Source organism: Aspergillus wentii, assembly GCF_001890725.1.
Source record: "Aspergillus wentii DTO 134E9 unplaced genomic scaffold ASPWEscaffold_3, whole genome shotgun sequence".
Classification (NCBI taxonomy): Eukaryota; Fungi; Ascomycota; class Eurotiomycetes; order Eurotiales; family Aspergillaceae; genus Aspergillus; species Aspergillus wentii.
The window spans coordinates 2,140,501-2,162,131 of record NW_024467834.1 but is presented as its reverse complement, the minus strand read 5'-3'; the positions used below and the strand labels follow the sequence as shown (position 1 = coordinate 2,162,131).

General features: G+C 49.4%; 8 protein-coding genes and 1 non-coding gene across 9 annotated transcripts; 3 read left to right on the top strand and 6 right to left on the bottom strand.

The window, feature by feature from the left end:
• Positions 1-217: 217 nt before the first annotated feature.
• On the bottom strand, positions 218-289 carry ASPWEDRAFT_t83. Its single transcript has one exon. It is a non-coding gene; the product is annotated as a tRNA-Gln (tRNA).
• Positions 290-631: 342 nt separating this feature from the next.
• ASPWEDRAFT_107404 (putative RNA helicase-like splicing factor (HRH1)) lies at positions 632-4,330 on the bottom strand (the record flags this gene model as incomplete). The annotated part of the gene is made up of 1 exon (XM_040827887.1): positions 632-4,330. One exon carries the CDS (start codon positions 4,328-4,330, stop codon positions 632-634), a length of 3,699 nt encoding a protein of 1,232 aa, XP_040690802.1.
• Positions 4,331-4,750: 420 nt separating this feature from the next.
• On the bottom strand, positions 4,751-7,638 carry ASPWEDRAFT_38775 (ATP-dependent RNA helicase SUV3). The gene is made up of 3 exons (XM_040834959.1): positions 7,184-7,638; positions 6,012-7,120; positions 4,751-5,962 (listed from the first exon to the last, which is right to left on the bottom strand). Exons 1-3 carry the CDS (start codon positions 7,355-7,357, stop codon positions 5,011-5,013), a joined length of 2,235 nt encoding a protein of 744 aa, XP_040690801.1. The 5' UTR covers positions 7,358-7,638; the 3' UTR covers positions 4,751-5,010.
• Positions 7,639-7,898: 260 nt separating this feature from the next.
• On the top strand, positions 7,899-10,370 carry ASPWEDRAFT_107241 (Sec1 family protein; the record flags this gene model as incomplete). Its single annotated transcript, XM_040827872.1, has 7 exons — positions 7,899-7,932; positions 8,009-8,046; positions 8,110-8,197; positions 8,252-8,398; positions 8,450-8,652; positions 8,709-9,175; positions 9,236-10,370. The coding sequence occupies 7 exons, from the start codon at positions 7,899-7,901 to the stop codon at positions 10,368-10,370; spliced, it is 2,112 nt and encodes a 703-aa protein (XP_040690800.1).
• A 357-nt stretch (positions 10,371-10,727) lies between these two features.
• ASPWEDRAFT_26535 (putative G-patch domain protein) lies at positions 10,728-11,510 on the bottom strand (the record flags this gene model as incomplete). Its single annotated transcript, XM_040832869.1, has 1 exon — positions 10,728-11,510. The coding sequence occupies one exon, from the start codon at positions 11,508-11,510 to the stop codon at positions 10,728-10,730; it is 783 nt and encodes a 260-aa protein (XP_040690799.1).
• Positions 11,511-11,703: 193 nt separating this feature from the next.
• ASPWEDRAFT_67390 (putative oxidoreductase) lies at positions 11,704-13,068 on the top strand (the record flags this gene model as incomplete). Its single annotated transcript, XM_040838908.1, has 2 exons — positions 11,704-11,930; positions 11,992-13,068. The coding sequence occupies exons 1-2, from the start codon at positions 11,754-11,756 to the stop codon at positions 13,066-13,068; spliced, it is 1,254 nt and encodes a 417-aa protein (XP_040690798.1). The 5' UTR covers positions 11,704-11,753.
• Positions 13,069-13,451: 383 nt separating this feature from the next.
• On the bottom strand, positions 13,452-14,750 carry ASPWEDRAFT_109084 (NAD-dependent epimerase/dehydratase family protein; the record flags this gene model as incomplete). Its single annotated transcript, XM_040828053.1, has 4 exons — positions 13,452-13,846; positions 13,905-14,361; positions 14,416-14,650; positions 14,722-14,750. The coding sequence occupies 4 exons, from the start codon at positions 14,748-14,750 to the stop codon at positions 13,452-13,454; spliced, it is 1,116 nt and encodes a 371-aa protein (XP_040690797.1).
• Positions 14,751-16,310: 1,560 nt separating this feature from the next.
• Positions 16,311-18,923, bottom strand: ASPWEDRAFT_107616 (deadenylation-dependent mRNA-decapping factor PAT1; the record flags this gene model as incomplete). Its single annotated transcript, XM_040827902.1, has 3 exons — positions 16,311-16,434; positions 16,492-18,696; positions 18,781-18,923. 3 exons carry the CDS (start codon positions 18,921-18,923, stop codon positions 16,311-16,313), a joined length of 2,472 nt encoding a protein of 823 aa, XP_040690796.1.
• A 386-nt stretch (positions 18,924-19,309) lies between these two features.
• Positions 19,310-21,559, top strand: ASPWEDRAFT_38772 (glycosyltransferase family 15 protein). Its single transcript, XM_040834958.1, has 4 exons — positions 19,310-19,812; positions 19,886-20,680; positions 20,740-21,028; positions 21,081-21,559. Exons 1-4 carry the CDS (start codon positions 19,762-19,764, stop codon positions 21,143-21,145), a joined length of 1,200 nt encoding a protein of 399 aa, XP_040690795.1. The 5' UTR covers positions 19,310-19,761; the 3' UTR covers positions 21,146-21,559.
• The last annotated feature ends 72 nt before the right edge of the window (positions 21,560-21,631 follow it).

Below are 21,631 nucleotides of genomic sequence, written 5' to 3'. Positions count from 1 at the left end.
TCTGATTGGCTCCGACGCAGCACCTCAAGTCGCTCTTTACGATGAGAGCGCCCGTGTACTCGACGGGGTAATTGCCTGTGAGAAAAGAATAAACCGGAATCTTCTGGTTATGGCTTGAATATGAATTTTCGATCAAAGAAATCGAGCAAAAATCAAAATGTGAAAAATATTTAGAGCATTGACCAGAGGAAAATTATAGAAATTTAACTAAATGATTAGGTCCTGCCCGGGATCGAACCGGGATTAGTGGAATCAGAATCCACTGTGATGACCATTACACTACAGAACCTTGTTGCGTGATTAACCCTAGCTATTAGAGCTATATATTCAAAGCTTTGCAAATCTTTCAAAAAGGAATCGAAAAACCGTCTATCAAAGGTTCGAAACGGTTGTTTCAAGTTCTATATTATACTAAAATCAATATTGCCCCAAGATCTAAATTTTGATACAATACAAAAGAAGCCAGTATATCTAATGAGATAAACAACGCGCAAGTCCTATTTCCCTCGTTAAAACATACCCGGTGGCTAAAAAGAAGTGAGACGGCAGATATGCAGAGGACACTGAAAAAAGGGTATCCTTGGAAATTATCGTATATATGAGACAAGTGAGAAAGAAAAAGAAGACAATATCAGCCCCATGTTCCTCCACCACCACCCCTTCCTTGACGTTTCTGTGCAGATAGACGCCAATCATCTTCTCCCGCAAAACGATTATGCAGGGGTTGGATGCGTTCGGCCTTCTTGCGCTTAGAGAGACGATCCGTGGGCGCCACCTTGAAGAACGTCGGTGCTGCTTCAACAAGCCACTTTGGTTCGATAGAGGTGGTACAGTGCATGTATTCCTTCGTGGTGAGAACCAAAGTGTGATAGATGACATGTTCGGACGGCTTGCCAAACAATGCCGAGCTGGGATGCATGTAAACAGGCGTGCCTTCGACAAGCGTCTTATACCCTTCTGTTGGGTCTTTACGAGCCGCGTTTCTGAAGAATCCAGTGCAGAGGGCCTGGCGCACTTTGGTGGTGTTTCTTCCACATGAGACAATCCGGTGGTGGTATCTATCCATAATTCCAAGAAGTTGTTGGCGAACATCCTGTGCACGACGGATTTGTCGGGCTTGAATGAAGTTTTCAAAGCACCATGCATTATTGAACTTGGAATTCTTCCACCCATTGTACACATTGAGCAAGGTCAAGTGATCACCGCATGGATCATGGAATTTCGATTTCTTCTGGTCTGCCTGTTGCTGCTTCTCCTTTGGACGATAGAATACCGATTGGATAGAAAGCATAGCAACGATACTCAGTACTTCTTCCGAGCATCCCATGTCGACCGATGCTATCAGAACCTTGGCGAGTGCCGGTTCCATGGGGAAATCGGCCATCTTCCGTCCCAGACGCGTCAAGAGACCTTCATCATCAAGGGCAGACAGTGCATAGAGCTCCTCGAGGGCAGTAAGCATAGTATTGGTTGGGGGCGGGTCCATGAAGTCGAAATGAAGCAGGTCATTGATGCCCATAGCTTTAAGCATGAGAATGGTATGCGAAAGATTCTGGCGCTGAATTTCAGGGATAGTAGTCGGCAGCATCTCTGATTGGTAAGCTGCTTCAGTATACAGCCGGAAACACTTTCCTGGTCCTGTTCTTCCTGCACGACCAGCTCGCTGCTTTGCCTGTGCCTGAGAGATGGGCGTCACTACCAGTGAGTCCATGCCGAGCTTAGGATCATAGGCGTTCTGTTTCACAAAGCCAGGATCGATGACATAGTAAATCTGGTCAATCGTAATCGAGGTCTCCGCAATGTTAGTTGCAATGACAACCTTTCTACCGCCAGGTGGTGCGGGCTCGAAAATTCTACTCTGCATCTCACTGGGAAGAGCGGAGTAGACGGGAAGGATAACCAGCTCAGGTACAGTGGAGCCTAACGCCTTCATTCGCTCGTACAAAATCTCACAGGCAGTATCAATTTCCTCTTGTCCTGTCAAGAAAAGAAGAATATCTCCCGAGGGTTCTGTGAGGTGAATTTGCATGACAGTAATAAGAGCTGCATCGAGGTAATCGGATTCTGGCTCTTTGGAGTACATGACCTCGACAGGGAATGTTCGACCAGGAATCGAGAAAATGGGGCATTTATTGAAATACTCCGAGAATTTCTCGGCATCCAGGGTAGCGGATGTAACGATCAGTCTGAGATCAGGTCTCCTTTTGATAGTTTTCTTCAGCAGTCCAAAAAGAACGTCTGTCGCAATGGTTCGTTCGTGGGCCTCGTCAAGCATAATAACGGAATACTTTTTCAAATCTGGGTCCAAAAGGACTTCTCGTTGAAGCATTCCATCGGTCATGTATTTGACCTTTGTTTCTGGGCTTGTGCAATCCTCAAAACGGATCGTATATCCAACTTCTGCACCAAGTCTGCAGCCCACTTCTTCTGCCACACGCTTCGCAACAGACATCGCCGCTACACGACGAGGCTGTGTACATCCGATAATACCGTTATTCCCATATCCTCCTTCGGCCAGATACTGCGTCAATTGAGTGGTCTTTCCTGATCCGGTGTCTCCGACGACAATCAACAATTGATTATCGCGGACAGCATCAAGCAATTGCTTTCGGAACTTAAAAACAGGCAAACTCTCACGTTGTTGCTTGATAGACATGTTGGTCCTCTTGCCAAAAGATTGGTTCTTGCCCATAGTAACCCGCTTCCACTCGGGAACTGATTCGTCAGGCTTTGGTTGCTGGGCGGTTCGAAGGTCGGCTGCGAATTTCCTGTCCTCGGGTGCAACCATAGGGTCCTGCCATTGTGCGTTAAGATCGACTTCAGCTGCTTTCTCTGCAGCCTTGTCCTGGGCTTCCTGTTGTCTCAATTCTCTTCGGTCCTTAGCCAAATTTGTGCCTGCCATCGCTGATCGGTTCAAAGAGCCATCAGGAGCCTTGACAACCCTGATTGGGGAGAGTTCCAAAGACATCTTGGTCTGGCCTGCCAGGAATGGTGGTTCTTCATCTTTGACCTCGATATCAACATCTTCCTCCTCCTCGAAGGTGCCTTCACCGGTCAAAGTGGCATGGTATTCTTCGTCGATGTCAGGATAATCGGCAGCTGAAACAGCACCGGATGAGATTAACTGCTTAATCTCCCATCGCTCAGGAGAGGTCAATCGTTTTCGGTTCTTCATAGGTCTGCCATCCGATTCTTCAATGACCGGAACGTCCGAGCTTAGGTTTCCATATCTGTCATTGGCAGAGATGCCGTCTAGGCGTTCCATATTGGCCCCCGATGCGAGACGCCGCTGAGGGATAAGGTCAAGGCCAGTAACTTGGTCGACTTCCTTCATCGACAATCCAATTCGAGATCCTTGTATGCTTGCAACCTTTACTTTGACGGGTTGGCCTCGAGACACCAGGTCAGACGGATGATTCACACGCGCTCCCTCTTGCATGGCAGAAACGTGCACCAACCCATCTACCTTCCCTTTGACACCTGTCAGATTCACAAAAGCACCGAAGTCCTTCACGCCCGTCACACGTCCATCATAAATTTTGTATAGAATAGGCTCATCATCCAGTTCGACAGGTGGGGGTCGTCGGAAATATTCATCCTCTTCGGCTCGATCGCGTCTTCTTCGTCGCTCGCTGTGGCCGTTGCGATGCCCGTCATCCTTACTGCTGTATTTGCTCTTTGTTCGGCCAAATTCATCCACGTCATCATCTCTCCTGCTTCGGCGAGCGCTGCGCGACCTGGATCGAGAACGATATTTATCACGGTGTCTGCGTCCGCGGCTGTGGTCGTCATAATCGGGGCTTCTGCTTCTTCGTTTCCTATTGCTCCGATCCTCTCTCGCTGGGCGACCCTTTTCTTCTTGGGCTTTTCCTGCTAGACCCTCCAGCATTGCAAATGTGTCATCCATAGCACCCGCCTTTGCATTATCTTCATCGGCACCATTGCGCTGAGTGTAGTCATCTTCCTCCCAATGTTGTTCCTTATCCGGGACGGCAAGACCTTTAAAGACTCGCGCCTTTTTCTCTAGAGCACCGAGGATATCCATATCGTCATCTCCTGCTGTCGAAGCTTCGGTCGTATCCGTTTTCTTTCCCTTGTATTTGGGGTGCATCGTCAACACCAGACGATCAATGCTCTCCATCAAACTCTGAGGAAACTCGGCGCCCATTTCCTCGAGGCTGTTCTTGAATCCCGAAAATGAATCACATTTTAGATGTTGGTCAATCACGAACTCTGCTAACGTCTTGTCGCTAACACCCAAATGGTTTTGCAGCTCGCCCGTAATCCGCGATACGAGCGAGAAGAGCTCCAAGGACTGGAGGTCGTCCATGGCTGGTCCTGAGAATGGGGAACAAAAGAAAGAATGGTAAAAAATAACAAAGTAGAACCAATTATCAAGCGACGATAGTGATGGTCCAGCCACGAGAGAGTGTGCAAGACACACCTCTGATCAGAAAGGTTGCTTTCTTTTTGTCTGTCGCGGTTTGTCGCTGTCTTCGGGAACACTCACTGTCGCGGAAAATCGTTGTGGCGGTGTTCGGTGCACTCGCCACTGATAAGCATGATCCATGGCTGCCATCAACAAGTCTGATAGTATGAGCACTCCAAAGTTCAAATTCAATTATTACTATTATCAATATTAGTGGGTATAAGTTATGTATTAGCTATGAGGTGAATGATTATCTATCTGCTGTTGACTTTCTGTCCAGAATGTAAGAACAGTTGAAGCAACTAGAATCCATTAGATGAAGTCAAATATATATTTCCGATTAAGTGGTGATTCAAGTCTATTTCTTTAGTACTTCACATCTAATGTACACAGATACTAACTATACAGAATTATCTAAAACATGATTTCCAGAAACTAATATGCAACCATCGCCCAAAGCAGTTGAACCCGACGACTCTCGAAGCCCATCACGAGCAACTCCAATGGCCAAACCCAAGGCTCAAGGAATAGGGATCTTGAAGAGGGGATCTTGAAGAGGGGATCTTGAAGAGTGAATCTCTTCATGAAGCCTGGGCCTCATTTGTCTCTTGGACAACATCTTCCGCAGAGTCTTCGCTGGCTGATAGATCGATAGGAGCCGCTTCATCTTCCAAAGGCTCCAGGTTTGCTTCGGAAAGCAGTCGCTTCTGTTCCAGAATTTGCTTCTGCAACGCAATCTGTCGGCGAAGAGAAGCATCTTTCCTGAGCTTCTTGTTTGCGGAAAATTCGGTCAGTGCTCTGACCATTCTTTCTTCCACCAGCTTTTTAACATGAGCCGCAAGTGTTCGATCTGTGAAAATCCCGCCGAAACGATAGCTCAGCCACGAGTACAGGATAACAGACCTGTGTAAGCTTTCCAGCACATGTAAGTAATCCTTGCTTCCGGACACTGGCTCTTCCAAGATATCTAAATCAAGGTCGGGGATATCCAACAATCGACCATTGGTGTGCTCGGCTACACACTTGACAAAGGAGCAGGCCGTATTCCGTGAGGCTTCATGTCTAACATCCAGAGGCGCAGCCGCAAAGATCAACTTATCTTCAATGGTAAGGTCATTTACCATATCGATAACCACGCAGCTCTCTAGTTGACTTCGCGCGTCACACATGAAGAACAATGGGTGAATGCTCGAAATATCCATCAGACGCTTTACTATATATTGAAAAGGAACTGTGCGTGGGAAGTAGGCAGAGAATTTCTGGAAAACACTGTCTGGAGGAAGGATACCGGCGGCAGCAAGAGGTGGAGGCTCAAGGGCCATTGCCTGGCGAATGTATGGAAGATCGACCTCCTCCAAACATGATACAAAACCGACATTTTCCTCTTCATCTTGACCCTTAGATTGTGTCTGTGCGGCGGATCTATAACGACCAGCTCGTCCCGCAATCTGTTTGATCTCAGGCACGGAAAGCCTTTGAAGGCCCCCCGGAAGTCTTTTGACCAACGTCTCAAAGATTACGCGCTTGCAACTCCTGTTAAAGGTTAGGATATTAATAATAATAGTGAACCAAGAAGACCTACAGGTTCAAACCCATGCCAATAGCATCGCTGGCAACCAGGAAATCGTAATCGTTGTCTGGGTCGTTAAATAGACGGGCTTGTTGCGTGCGAATCTCAGCTGGTAAGCTTCCATAAACGATTGCTGCCCGTCGTCCAGTAACCTTTTCTATATCTGCCTTTAAAGCATGTATTCCAACACGAGAGAAAGCAACAAGGCAGTCTCCCTTCTGAAGGTTGTTTAAATTCCCCCGCAGACTTTGATCCATGACCTTGAGGGGATTTAGCCGCTCGTAGCGGTGAATCTCAAGGGTATCACCGGTGAGCGCAGCTAGCTCTCTGATCAAAGGCACTGCTCTTGCTTCACCACAGAGATGAAGCTCGGAGGCACGCGATCCAAGGACAGCACGAGTCCAAGCCCACCCGCGTGCGGGATCTGCTATCATTTGAATTTCATCGATAACACCGACCTCGTACGACTGACCGAGACTGACCATCTCAACTGTATTACTCACAATCGGTGGGGATTCTCCCTCGGAAAGTCTGACTTCATCACCAGTAATGAGATTACAAGGAATCCCACTCGACTCAAATCGATTGTATACCTCCTGCGCAAGAAGTCTTAGGGGACCCGCATAAAAGCCGCTTTTGGAAGCCTCAAGTCGCTTCAGCGCATGATAAGTTTTCCCAGAGTTAGTTGGGCCAACGTGTAGATGTATCGTCCGCTGCATTGCGCGAGCCTGCGGATACCACTCAGCCGGGTATCGCAAATCTGCCACTTTGCTCTGTTGCTCTAGATTTGGTGCAGAATACTTTGCGGTAACATCCTCCGCCTCCAGCATAAATTGTAGTTCTTTTCTGAGACCCGCAAGACCATCTTTCATGTAGGTTCTCTGCAACGCTGACTTCAAATGCTTGAGAGGACCAAAATTATTCTTGCCATTATCCTCCAACTTGCATGCGTTTATCACGTAGCGTTCGAATTTACCCCATCGATTGAGCAGAGGATCCGACGGTCCGAGTTTGCGCTTGAAGTCTTGTAATACCGATCCGACGACAACGGAGAAATCTCGAATGGCGATCTGATCTCTTTTGGACCTCGCGGAGGGTTTAAGAGACGGTTTTGACAGAGACTATCCACGAATTGTTGGGTCAGTAACCTTCTGAACAACATAACAAATGGATGTATTGAGTACATCTTCAGATACTGTACTTGGCGCAGGTTTCTCATTCTGTTTCGACTTCGATTTCTGCAGTCTCTTCCCTCTTTGGAGCGCTGGCGTTGTCGCAAAGGTTCGTCCTACAGGACGAAACAAAGGCTGCACTGCACAGAACAGGCAACGGCTGCCCCTGCCAGCCCATGACTGCATTCCTCGACCAATTCGACAGACTGGTGTATAAGTGTTGTATCCTTTCCAAGGGTTGACAGGCAAAATGGCCGCGGAGGTCTAGTGTAGGCGCGAGGGAGAGTCAAGACCGTGCATGGGCAGTATAACACCGGCTAGAAAGTAATCTGGAGATGAAACAAACAAGCACATCAACCTGTGACGGAGGATAATTAGAACAATCTCCAAAGGAGTGTCGGACGCCTTATCGAAATTAAGATCCTGGCGACAGCAATTATCGGCCGCCACACCGCGTTGCCGATCACCGCGGCGGACTTGACCCAAGTTTCCAAGCTCCCGCTGAACGATAGGCAGTGGGGAATTTTGGAGGGGGTCAACTAACTGATACGTTTCATTAAAACAAGTCCCTCGTGAGAACACCTTTGCCCTGGCTGGAGTATATTTCTGGCTTCCGCCGTTTTCTTCTGTTTCTTTTACTCAAGCCTCCGAATTGCCCTGCCGGATCTTTTTAGCCTGTGATCTAAGTGAAGCCCATGCACAGTCGTGGGCTGCCCGATAGCCCAGCATGAGCACCTCAATTATTAGTATCCAGCGCGATAGTGGGTTACTACCTTTTCTTCTGGCTTAATGCTGTTCGCATGAGATCCCTCTTACTGACTACTATTTGAATGATAGTTATCCTCAATACGATCCGTTATGCCGGAGGTGACGAGGTATGTCCGCCCCTCCATTTACTATCAATGACGGAATTGACGGTGTCCCCCCCCCTTTTATAGTGGAAGGTACTTGTTGTGGATGAAACCAGCAAAAAGTTGATCGACAATGCTGTCAGCGAAGATGATATTCTTAATCTCAACGTTACCAGTAAGCCTAGCCATGCTTTTGGTTCTTGAGACGTCATCGGCTAATCCCCCCAAGATGTCGAACAGATCGAGCATAGACGAGCGCCCAATCCAGACATGGATGCGTTGTATATCGTGTCCCCCATGACGCATATAGTTGACTGTTTGATGGCCGACTTCGAGAGAAAGAGATACAGGAAGTCGTTGCTGGTTTGGACATCATGTTAGTTTTGTCTTCGTGGCGGCTGCCTACCCTGACTGACATTATGTGCAGTTCTCGATCCGCAACAACGCGCCAGAATCGAACGATCGCAAATGGCGCAGGCGCAAATTGCAGATTTTCGAGTCATGAATATCAACTTCTATCCTAGAGAATCACGGGTTGTGACGTTCCGGGATCCGTGGAGTTTTCCTGTTCTGTTCCATCCCGGCTGCAACCATTTAATCCGCGGACATCTGGAGGATCTCGCGCAGAAGGTGAGGGGAATCCCCGAGTATCTGATATGTACTACAACTGCTGACCTATGTTTGAGGTTGTTTCCCTTTGCGCAAGCTTGGGCGAGTACCCTGTCATTCGATACTATAAGCCCCGAACCCCTACACACGAGGCGAGCGTCCTGTGCTCCCATCTCGCTCGATTTATACAAAACGAAATGGACCAGTTTGCTCAGTTTCAACGCAATTTCCCCCCTCCCTCTTCCAGGCCTCGAGGTGTCCTTCTTGTAGTGGATCGCTCTATGGACATTGTGTCTCCGCTAATCCATGAATTCACCTATCAAGCCATGGTGCATGATCTGCTTCCAGTAAAGGATGGAGATAAGGTGACCTACAAAACACTTATCAACGAGGGCAGCGCGAACGAGGAACTCAAAGAAATGGAAATCAACGAGGAAGACAAAGTTTGGGTTGATTATAGACATCTTCATATGAAGGATGTACTCGGAAAACTGGGCGAAGATTTTGCCAAGTTCAGAGCAGCCAATCCTCAGTTCGCGGAAGAGTAAGAGCTTGGTTTCGCAACTATGGGGCCATTTGGAATCGAGCACTGACTTTGGTATAGGAACGACAACGCTAACGTGAACACAATCAAAGACATGTTAGCAGGTCTGACCGAGTTTCAGCAGGGGAGGAACGCATACACCCTTCACCTTAATATGGCACAGGAGTGCATGAAACATTTCCAAGAACACAAGCTGATCGAAGTCAGCTCCGTTGAACAATGTCTTGCGACTGGCCTTGACGAAAATTACAAAAAGGCAAAGAACCTGGCTTCGCAGCTCGTCCAGCTACTTGACGATGAGGCTATTGGGCGTGCAGACCGACTGAGACTTTTCTTGCTCTATATCATTTACCGAGGTGGATTGCTTTCGGGAGATATTAGAAAGCTCATGGCACATGCCCAGCTTGTGCCACAAGATGGCGAAGTCATCTACAACCTCGACCTACTCGGAGCAAGAGCAGAGAAACCCCTGAGGGACGAGAGACCTCCCGTTCAGCCATTATTTAACATGAAGCCTCCGGTCCCTTCGGAATCCGACGAGGCAAGCCTGTCTCGATATGAGCTAAACGTGAAACTGATGCTGGAGGAGCAAATTCGCGGGACATTGGACCCCACCGCCTTCCCTTTTACTCGCCCCCAGACTGATGTGGATGGCATGACGGCGCAGCAGGACGGTCTCTCGCAGGCCTCTTTGCGAAGCGCCAAACCGACATGGGCTCGAACTCGCTCTGCTGCTGATCAGCCACGCCAGCGCATCATTGTCTTTATGGCCGGCGGTGCCACTCATGGAGAAGCTCGATCATGCTACGAGGCTTCGCAAACATTCGGCAAAGATGTCTTCCTTGCGACATCCCACATGCTGAGCCCAGGGATGTATATGCGACAACTTGGAGATCTGAGCGTTGACAAACGGCGTCTGGATATCCCGGCAGAGCGACCTAAGCCTACTGCTCCGGCGCATCTTTTCGAGAGAGAGCCTCCACCGACACCGCAACCTGTGCCCAAGAAAGTTCCTGTGCCAACCTCCCATCTCAACCCCCCAGCACCTCCCTCAGCTCTAATGGGACAGATGTCTCTAGGACCGGACCAGAAAGCGCCTAATGGGTCTCCAAGTGGCACGCCCCCAGCTGCACCCGGAGGGAAGCCCCCCAAAGAAAAGAAAGAAAAGAAACGGCATCACTTTTTCGGCCGCTGATCTTAATTGTACTGTCTTCCAAGCAGTTATTGCTGCTTAACATCTTTTCCCGTGCTGTTATGTTATAGCGCTGTTGTGATACCATCTTTCTGCCTGTGACCTGAGTATTATCAATGGCGCTTAATTGAGAGCTGTTAAAGCTTTCGTTTTCTTCGATAGCTATGGTATTAATCCCATGTGAACTCCGCCTATGCAATTAAATGGACATATGTATCACTCTTCGAGACCATAACTTCTAGGTATTTCTTGTATACAACTGTAAAGTAATCAAATTCTAATGGGTATCACACAAAATCAAAAACGCCATATAAAGAAACCTGTCTCCAGTAAACATCATGATCATCTTTGGTCCACCACCTACCCACCACCGCCAAGATACCTCTGAACATCATCATTTTGATAGAACATCTCCCGCAATCTATCGCCCTTCCTCTTAGCATCGAAATGCCCTTTGCGCGCCTGTTTGGCATTCAACTTCTGCACCTTAGCCGCCTTCACTCCGTCACCGGATTTGCTGTCTTTGGCGGGTCGATCGAGCTTGACACCCAAACCCACCGTATCGGCCTTCAATCGCCCTTTCACCGGCTCACGAATTCCCTCGCGCCCTGGAGCTCCGAGACCTAACCTGCTATCCGGATCCCAGCCGTAGGCAGATAGATAGCGCAGACCGTGGCGGTTTCTGTCCAAGTGAGATGGCGGATGGGAGTGTGTCATGCATACTTGGTGAGCGAGAGAAGCTTCGTGTGGTCGAGCAGCCGAGGAAGGTTCTGCGCCGTCTCCGGCGGGTTGTGTAGAGCTGGATACGGGAAGGTTGCAGACTTCGCAGCGCTCGTTGTTGGGTTCAGGAGCGGCGGGTTGGGATGCGCCGGGGACGTTTCTATTGTTCTGGTTGGTAGTATGGGTTTCCTCTGTTTGCTTTTCTTCTTGATCTTTCTTTGGCAACACGATAGATAGGTATTTATTGGCTATGCTCACGCCGGAGTTCGAGGATAGGGCGGTTGTTGTCGCTGGAGTGGTGGTGTTGAGCTCATGCTCTGATGACCGTACGAAGGGCACGCGTTTTCGTCGAATACCAGCCCCAAAGACACGCTGGTCTTCCAGGGGGAGAAAATAGTCCTCGTCATCGTTGGCGTGAGACATGGCCTTCTTTTTTTCTTCCATCCACGAGTGTGGTAGTGGTGTTTGTAGGGAAGATGAAAGCGATGCGGTCTTTTGTCATAAGTGGTGGCGGAAGATCGCCCGCTTATCTGCCTCAGGCAAGCTATTTTTGGAATGGGGAATTCCAGACCCAGCTTCAATCAATAATATCTGTCCTTCCTTTCTGTCAATATTTCTCCCTATCCACGATTTCTCAGAATCTAATTTCCCTGGAATATCACGAAAATGCCCATTCCCTTGATAACTCAAGGGATTTCGGAGGGCTTATCGTCCATCCCGTATGCCTATACAGTACTTAAGGTCGTGCCATGGGTGCTCCTGGTGGCCGTGTTGAAGTGGTACTTCGGGGGGGCTCGAAATACGTCGGAGCGATTAATGCACTCGAAAGTTGTCATGGTCACTGTATGAATGCTTGTTTTTCCTCTCTTGATAATATGGCCAGCTAATTTTAATTATTAAATAGGGTGGCACATCAGGAATCGGAGCCAGCGTCGTTCACGAACTCGCCTCCCGCGGCGCTCAAGTTATCCTCCTCACCCAACACGCCCCGTCGGACATTTTCCTAGTCGAGTACATCGAGGACCTACGGAAATCGACAGGCAACCAGCTTATCTACGCCGAACAGGTGGACCTATCTTCCCTGCATTCTATTCGTACCTTCGCAACAAAGTGGATCGACAATGCCCCTCCCCGCCGACTCGACATGGTCATTCTCTGTGCCAACACGGCCGTCCCCTCCTCCGGTCAGCGAAAACCAACAGAAGACGGATTAGATGAAGAATGGCAGGTCAATTATCTGGGCAATTTCCATTTGCTGAGCATCCTCAGCCCCGCGCTAAGGGCTCAGCCAGCCCACCGAGATGTGCGGGTCATCTTCACAACATGTCCAGGCTATATCGGTTCCGAGTTCGACCTGAAACAGGCAAATAAGATCGAGGCGGCTCGAAAGCCAGGAACCAAGTCATCCGCAGCAACCCAGAAGAAGAACTCCAATATGTTCGGCCTGAGCAAGCTCTCCTTGATGACGTTCGCCCACACATTCCAGAAACACCTCAACGCCTATAAACGCCCAGATGGCCAACCGTCCTGCACGCGTGTGATTGTCGTCGACCCAGGATTTAGTCGCACACCTGGAACCCGGCGCTGGCTGACGGGCGGGTCGCTCTGGGGTCTTCTCTTCTATCTCATCACCTGGCCCATCTGGTGGCTGATTCTCAAGTCTCCGCAGCAAGGCGCTCAGACCATCTTGTACGCTGCTATGGAAGGCAAATTCAGTCGCGGCGAGGGTTTTTGGATGCTAAAGGAATGCCGAGAGGTAGCTTTCGCGCGATCAGAGATCAAGAGTGAAGAGCAGGGAAAGAAACTGTGGGAGTTTAGTGAGCAGCAAATCCAAACCCAGGAGAAGGAGAGTGCCGTGAAGCGTGCACTTGCGAAAAAGGAGAAAGAGGAGGCAGAGAAACAGAAGGCTTCTGAGCCTGAGACTTCCGGTGCTGCAAAAGAGCCAACACCAGGGTCTCGGAGAAGTCGGAAAGGGAAATAAATATAGATGTCAAATTTAGGGTTTAGCTTTTTTAAAATAGGCATATAGGTCTACTGTATTATTATATTAAATAGAGATTGTTGATATAAAAGCAACTTTACCCATTGGTTCTATGAAGTCTATTATTGCAGTGCTATCCAAATATCAGAGTAACACGACTAGCGCCAAACTGCTAATAATGCTGGACCGTTTGAATAATTAATTGAGAAAATAAATCATAGGTGACGATTGACTCGGAATATAATAAGAGAGAGAAAGGAAATTCGTTTCATGTGATCTACTACAAAGCTCGAACGGTATCTATGTCAGCGCGACTGGGTAAATTCCACTTTTCCTCGCAACGAGTCAGATTCCCAGACATCGTGCCCCGAACGTCGATTAATTTATTTCTTAAGCTGGGCCACCAGCTCAGCCGGGGGCTGTTGGCGGTAACCCTGGGGGTTGTTCTCGGTCCAGCGCCAGAGGTCCTCGCAGGCCTGCTCGAGGGTACGCTCGACCTTCCAGCCGAGCTCGTTCTGAGCGCGGGTGGAGTTGGCAGTGAGGTTGAGAACGTCACCGGCACGACGGGGAGCGACCTCGTAGGCGAGCTTACGGCCAACGGCCTGGGAGAAGGCATCGATCATCTCGTAGACGGTGCTGCCCTTGCCGGTACCCAAGTTCCAGGCGCGGACACCGGGGTTGTTGGCGCGGAGGTAGTTGAGGGCCTTCAGGTGACCGTCAGCGAGGTCGAGAATGTGGATGTAGTCACGGATGGCGGTTCCGTCGTGGGACTTGTAGTCTAAAGATATGGGTTAGTACAGAGGCAATCGTTTTTCGAAAAGTAGAAGATAACATACCGTCACCGAAGACAAGCAGCTTCTCGCGCTTGCCAGTGGCAACCTGGGCCAACAGGGGCAGCAGGTTGTAGGGGACACCCTGGGGGTCCTCACCCATGATACCACTGGGGTGAGCACCGGCGGGGTTGAAGTAACGGAGCAAAGCACCGTTCCATTTCTTGGCCTCGGCTTCGTTACCGGCCTTGATGGCGTTGTTGCGCTGAGCGTTAATCAAGTCGGTGATGGCGTTCTCAACGGCGAACTTGGTGTTTCCGTAGGGGTTGGTGGGACCCAGAGGGCACTCCTCGGGGATGGGGATCATGTTAGGGAAACGGGTGGCATCACCGTAGACGGTGGCAGAGCTGGAGAAGACAATGTTGGTGACATTGTGGCGGACCATGGAGCTGAGGAGGCAGATGGTGCCGTAGACGTTGACATTGTAGTAGTCCAGAGGCTTCTCACCGGACTCACCAACAGCCTGAACGAGAGTGAGAAATGGGTAGTATAAGTGACGACCAGGAAGAATACACACCTTGAGAGCGGCAAAGTGGATGACGCTGTCAATGTCGGGGTGGGCTTCGAAGACCTTGTCAAAGGCGGCCTCGTCGGTGACGTTCAACTGGAAGAACTCGGCTCTCTTGCCAGAGATCAACTCAATACGGTTGAGAGCCTCCTGGTCGGAGTTGTAGAGGTTGTCGGCGACGACAACCTTGTAGCCAGCCTCGAGCAGAGCGAGGGTGGTGAAAGAGCCAATGTAGCCCGTTCCACTGTCGAGAGAATTGCGGGGTTAGCCAGTTTGTAACTAAGACATTTAGGGTATACGGGCAGAAAAGCATACCCTGTGACGAGAACTGATCCAGCAGACATGATCGCAGAATGCAATTGATGAGGAGAAGGGGAGATAGGAAAATGGATTGATTGTTTGGAGAAAGGACGAACGAAGAGAACCAAAGAACGAGAGCAGAAGACGAGGGGCAGCGGTTCTTTTTAAGGGGCGCGGGCTGGCTTCGATGGGCAATTGGTGGGGGAGATTTGGAGGGCTGTTTGCGGAGGGGCACCACGACGACGCAATAGGGATTTACCAGAATAATATTAATGCGAAATGAGAATTACGTGGACTTGGATAGTGACAGCTCACAGCCTCACAGCTGAACGAGATCTCAGGGTCTTCTTTTACCTGAATTGAGAGAATCCCCTTCGTTCGTCCACTTTCTTGCTTTCTTTTTGTCGCTGATCGTCATCCCGGCGGCCCAGCAAAACAGACTAATAGGATGATCGATCATCCACCAATTTGCCCTCTGCATTTACCCTGACAGAGATACGCATACAGATGGTTGCATGTTAATGCAGCTGCATGTCTGGGATCTTTCCGCAGCAGCCAGTCAAGCATGTGCCGCCTGTGCGTCTCAAGCCCAAACGTGCCACCGCGGTGATAACCTTGGGTTGCCTACTGCCTATCATATGCAATCACCACCATGACGACTTGACGATCCATCCAGAAAGCCCAGATGGCCCCATCCACCGCTCCTGCTAGCACCTGAACTACTGACCAGGTGTCCCTTTCGACTGAGTTTCGACCCTGGGCGGGTCGAGTTCCACTTCTCAGCTTGTGAAGTGGACCGGCAAACCAAGGGAGCTGAATGGCAGCGTTCCGAGGATTGCTCATCTTCGTTTTAAATTGAACTCCTGACAGGCGTCATTTAATGTTGTGAGCACGATGTTTTAGCCTCTGCTGAACGCGTATCGCATTGTGGTTGCGCTGCTATTGTGTATGGCTGCTTTCGGATAATCATCATTCGAACAATCAAATTGTTACATTTCAGATCAGCATTGGTCCTGAAGATCTACTACATAACAATCAGGCCCAATAATAATTGCAAGTGAGAGCGGAAAATGTACAGATTGGCTCTATGGATAAGAAGTGAAACGGGTAATCATAAAAAAATAAAGATAAGAATAAAAAATAAAAAATAAAGCATCGTGGTCACAACCACAAAGAGCACCAGATATCGCGGAGTACGGGGTAGAGATCATAAGAGTACATCACTTAATTCTCCAGTAGCAATTTTGTTGGTCGAAAAGAAAATTAAAACAAAAGTCGTTGGCTTTTATCGTATCCCCCATCTTTGATTTCAACGAGCCACTTGAATAACTGGCTTTTCGGCCAGTCATTACTTCCTCTTCCCTCCGGTTGTCTCGTCTTTCCGAGATAATAGCCCCCCGTGACAGAAAAGGTCTGCTAATCACACATATTTTATAGATGGACAGACAAGTAGTGTGTCGCGCAAGTTCCAATTCGGACGTGGCCCGGGATGAATGGGCAGGTCTTCTTTCTCTCCAGCATGGAATATCGCCCATGCCTTGCCCCAGGAGTAGTAGAAGTCGGCCATTCAGGCATAATTATGAGACACTGTTTGTCTCTCCGTTCTAACCAAGGAGTTCGACGTCAAGGCCAATGGCACGCATGAAGAGGTTGACATTGTTAAGTCGCTGGCTGGCCATATCGGCTGGAAGCGTCTTGCTGTAAGTCACCGTCTCCATCACACGATCCCTGTCGAGGCATTAGTATATTTTAAAATGATTGACACATAGATGAATGAAAACTCACTTTACTGCAATCACCAAGCGTTGTTGTTGTTCTGGGCTGGCTCCGATACCAATCGCCGCCAAGAACTGCCACACATACATATCATCTCCAGCATTGATTGAGCTCGGGAAAATATCGGCAAAGGTCGGCTCAAGAGTGTCAAACAGCACGTTGAACTTTTCAACCCACTGCTGCCAATCCCGCTCTGTGGCCTGTCCAGCTTCTTTAACGATCTCCGCGCGACTGAGTAGCATGGTCAGGATGCCCAGACCAATCCGGGTTTTGGCCACAGTCTGCACATGAGTTTGGGCAATGACAAGCCCCAGAAGTCCAATAATAACGTTGAATGGTGCTTCGTTAACATAGCCCAAGAGACTCGGCATGACAGCTTGCGAGAAAAGTTCAATGGCTTCCCGTACTGGCAGAGACGGCTGCATCTCACCAGGCACAGTCTGGGCGCGTCGAACAACGTCCAAAGTGTCCAGGTGGACAACGATCATAGTAAGAATGGTGATTCGCTGTTCCTGGTCGATATGGCGGAAGATACGCGGGATGGCTTTCTTGCCCTTGGGGTAAGACAGAAATGCGATGAAGGGGTGGGGTGTGTTGGAGTTGGGAACAATGGGCTCCATGACCTTGAGCCCTTGCCAAAGTTTCTGGTTAAGCGAGCGGATCTTCTGTCGCCATTCCATGTGCTCTTGGATAGCCTCGGGGTCATTCTCATCTGGTGGAGGGGGCATCGTGCGCTCCATATCTTCCATCTCCATGAGCGTGCTATAAACATGCTCAAGGTTGGTCAAAATGGATTTTCGGTCACTCAAACTCAAATCAGTGTGTGGCTTCTTAGCGGCCTTTGTGCCCTCTGAGCTCTCAGGGCGCTTGATGCTGAGCATCGGCTTAGGGGTCTTCGCGTTACTGAAAGAGATCTTACCCAAGCTGCCTTCGATGATGAGCTGCTTGTTCTTGGGCTTCAGTTTGGCAGCCTCAACAGCACGCTGGACTTGCTGCTTCATGCGCTGCATGTGGTTGTCCGCGCTCTGGAACTGCCTTCGAGGACCATGGCCACTAAGGCGGTTGCCCGTCTGAAGCAGGTAAGTCTGTGCAAAATGACCGAGTGGCTGGTGAGGATGCTGACGAGGAGCGCCACGGATTTGACTGTAGACTTGGTAGTAGAAATCCTCCGCCAGGACAGCCTCGGAATCCGAGTCTGCAACATTTCCGGCGGCTGCCACAAGCTGCTGCAGCTGGATTCGCGTGATAAAGTTCTTATCCTGTGGGGTCATCAATCCGTTGCCCTTGGACAAGAGGAAAATCTTGTGGTTACGCTTCGCACGTTTGGCATCCTCCAACAAGTATGCCATGCGTTGTTCTTCTGACAGATGCAACAACTGTTGAGGATTGGTGATAAGCGGAAGCGGGCTGTTTTGGCCCCGCATAGCTTGTGGTGGAGGCTGCTGCTGCCGTGGCACATGACGCTGTGGGGGAGGAGGCATATGCTGAGGGATGTTGGCATTCTGCAAGAGGTGCAAAGGCGCGGTCGGAGGCGCATGCGCAGGAAGAGGATACGGCTCTGGTACCACCGGCTGATGGGGCAGAAGCTGAGCTGGCGGAACACCTTTGGCAAACTGAGCTTGCAAGAATTCAGGTGGCAGCGGGAAGCCTTCGGGGATCCCAGGAAACTGCTGGGCTCGTTGAAGAGGATGGGATGGTTCTGTAATCGGCAGCGGTAGCGATACTGGAGGCTGAGCAAGTCCTGGGGGCATTCCCTGGTTCCGGATCTGCGCTTCCACTTCCTCCAGACTCATCATCCTCTTGGCTTGCGATGCCATTGGAATGGCCGGGTCAACAGTAGCAGCAGCAGGCTTCTTCTGCGTACCCCAAACACTGGACTTGGCCTGCAGGTCAGGAATATAACCTGGGTCCTGGTATTTTTCATATCCTGACCGTTTCGGCTTTTGGGTGGCGGGGGTCGTTTCAACGGTCTCGACAGCGATTTCTGTCGCAGGACCCGCATGAACAGCAGCGGGCGGCTGAGGGTGTTGTAAGCTGTAGCGAACTTGCTCCTCGCCCATTGCATCCGCAACCTGCGCCGTCCTTCCGAAGAAATCAAAGTCCTTACCCACGGGGGCAGCTTCGAACTCATCACCAAACGTGTCGTCGTTGAAGGCATCTTGTTCATCATTGAGCTGGTCACCTAGACCATCATAGGTATCCTCGAAATCAATTCTGCAGAGGTAGTATGTCAGTGACAAGTGCCCAGTGTATGTGGTTTTCTTCCATTGAAGAATTGAGGAAAGGGAAGTTCCTCACGCATCATCGTCGTCGGCATAGTGTCCTTCCACTCTGGCGCGAGCGACTTCGGCAAAAGGGTCTGGGGCTTCGAAAATACCCCGCTTATCACCCGAGGGATCACGGTCCCTGGGTAGGGTGATATCAAAGCCAAAGAAGGACATCTTCAGCAGAGAGTTGGATGATGTGGGGGAGGGAGGAGATCACAGCATTATTGTGGTGCGGGATGAAGTTCACAGCCGGTCTGATATCACCCGCTAAGGTAAGCTAGTGTGGTGCCTGAGGCAGCAAGTCCTGCGCTACGCTACAGAATGTCAAACTGACAAGACCATTTGGTATTAAATTTCCGAATAAAATGAAGAATGTTTGAAACACGATTTAAACTATTTATTGCTATTTTTGAAACAACATCTATACCTGCTTTGGAGTACGTGATACTGCCTATTGCCCCAATGCCAAGGAATGGCAGATTGATCGTCGCATTTAACGCTGAACCCCGTGCAGTGGACGTTAAGACCCTCGTTCTAGTTATAGATTTAGACAAATATGATGGAATGGGGATGATAGTACTGCTCCAACATCATAACGATGATCTGCCTGTAGTCGGACCCCGGATTTGCCATCTCGCCTCCAGGAATTGTATTCCTTCCGGTGCAAGAGGCGAACGGGGCTGAAAGCGGTGCGCTTGCACGCGTGGCCAAGCGGTTCTAATAGGTACTCTCTTCGTAATAATCTACCACCAGACCATGTGTCCAATTTTTTGAACTTGCCATTTTTTTACAAATCACTCTTTTTACACCCATCTCATTTGGGCTCACCTTTAGTATTTCTTCTCTGATTCCCCTCCTTGGGTGGTTGGGAAATCACGAATGTTGCTGACTTGACTGGGTGGTATTTCCGACGACTTTGTCTCACCTGGCCTCTTCCTCAGCCTGCTTCCCTGATCGCCTTCGTCCCCTCCTATCTCGCCCGTGCTTGTCACGGTAAACGGTTTTCAGCATCATGGCGTCTACGCCGGCGAGATATGTGCGATACATTCTTTTTGCCGTCTTGGTGAGTTGCTTTGCGTCCTGATGCCGTTAAATAGCTGTGGAGTCTGTCGCTAACCCCCAAACGCTGCGCATAGGCATTGACGGTTTTCTTCTTCTTCTCGAGATCCGCTATTCCCATCCCCGAGAACATTGGTTCCAGGCTGAATCCGAGTACCTATAAGGAGGCGTCGAAATCACCTGAATCCTCCTCTTTCAACAATGCCGCTCCAGCCAAGCAGCCCGGTTCGGCGAACGTTGGCGCTCCTACTGGTCGTGTGAATGCGACATTTGTGACATTGGCCCGCAATTCAGATATCTGGGACATTGCGGAGTCTATTCGACAGGTCGAGGACCGCTTCAACCGTGATTATCACTATGACTGGGTCTTCTTGAACGACAAGGAGTTTGATGACGACTTCAAGAAGCTCACATCGGCCCTGGTCTCTGGAAACACACATTACGGTCTTATTCCTAGGGAGCACTGGTCCTACCCTGACTGGATCGATCTAGACAAGGCGAAGAAGGCTCGGGAGGAAATGGGTCAGAAGAAGATCATCTATGGTGACTCTGAGAGCTATCGACACATGTGCCGTTATGAGTCGGGCTTCTTCTTCCGCCACCCATTGATGCTGAACTACGAATACTACTGGCGGGTGGAGCCCAGCATTAAACTGTTTTGCGACGTTGGGTTTGACCCCTTCCGGTTTATGAAGGAGAACAACAAGAAGTACAGCTTCGTCCTGAGTCTGTACGAATACTATGAGACCATCCCAACTCTTTGGGACAGCGTGAAGAGTTTCATGAGCAAGCACCCAGAACATATCGCTGAGCAAAACTCAATGGGCTTCCTGAGTGACGATGGAGGCGAGACGTACAATAAATGTCACTTTGTAAGCATCTACCTTCTAGTGCTAGGCGCGATTGCTAACCAAAACCTTCCAATGCGCAGTGGTCGAATTTCGAGGTTGGAAGTCTGGAATGGCTGAGGTCCCAGCAATACCTTGATTATTTCGACGCTCTTGACAAGGACGGCGGTTTCTTCTATGAACGCTGGGGCGATGCTCCTGTTCATTCCATTGCGGCCGGATTGCTGCTGAATAAGGAAGAGATTCATTTCTTTAACGAGATTGCCTACTACCATGTTCCCTTCACCCATTGCCCGACTGGTGAGCAGACAAGATTGGACCTGAAGTGCCACTGCAACCCCAGTGACAACTTTGACTGGAAAGGATACTCATGTAAGCAGTCTTTGCATCCTGTTTCAGGAATGTGCTAATTCACAAATTCCAGGCACATCAAAATTCTTCGAATTCAACAAACTCCAAAAGCCCAAGGGATACCAAGATGAGTCGTGACTGACCGTTGTCAGAAATATCTGCCTATTCTTTATTATAGCCGGATGCATCGTTTTTGCTACGTGTAGCCAACTCCGAGAAAGGGTTATTAGAAGGGCGCAAATTTTCCTCGGCAGACGTTAATGTTAGCAAATCCAAAGCGAAGCATTACCCAGTCCGTGAGGAATAATTTTGGAATGAGAGGCGTATCCCGCGCATTTTCGGGCTTTCTGAATGGCATCTTGAGTTGCGATCTGGATGCCATGTTCAGAATTATTGTTGACAAGCTTTCGTCATTTCTTACCCACTTTATAGCGTTTAGGGCTTCACTTACATGTGTTAGTATTATATGGCGTTTGTGACACTTTTGAATCATGGGCCATCATTTTTTTTTAATATGGTTATTTATATCAGGGGAAAAAAAAAAAAAAAAAAAAGCCGATTGACTTGTTTCAAACAAAGTACGCTTCGTAAATGTACATGACGGTTTAAGAACGAAAATTAATG

Excerpts from the sequence above, each read along its gene's own strand:
- ASPWEDRAFT_38775 (XM_040834959.1), bottom strand. The coding sequence starts at position 7,357 with ATGCAGTCATGGGCTGGCAGGGGCAGCCGTTGCCTGTTCTGTGCAGTG. Across the intron at positions 7,121-7,183 it reads CAAGTACAGTATCTGAAGAT|TCTCTGTCAAAACCGTCTCT; the intron begins GTACTCAATACA and ends ATTCGTGGATAG. Across the intron at positions 5,963-6,011 it reads ATTGGCATGGGTTTGAACCT|GAGTTGCAAGCGCGTAATCT; the intron begins GTAGGTCTTCTT and ends AACCTTTAACAG.
- ASPWEDRAFT_38772 (XM_040834958.1), top strand. The coding sequence starts at position 19,762 with ATGGCGTCTACGCCGGCGAGATATGTGCGATACATTCTTTTTGCCGTC. Across the intron at positions 19,813-19,885 it reads ACATTCTTTTTGCCGTCTTG|GCATTGACGGTTTTCTTCTT; the intron begins GTGAGTTGCTTT and ends CGCTGCGCATAG. Across the intron at positions 21,029-21,080 it reads TGACTGGAAAGGATACTCAT|GCACATCAAAATTCTTCGAA; the intron begins GTAAGCAGTCTT and ends CACAAATTCCAG.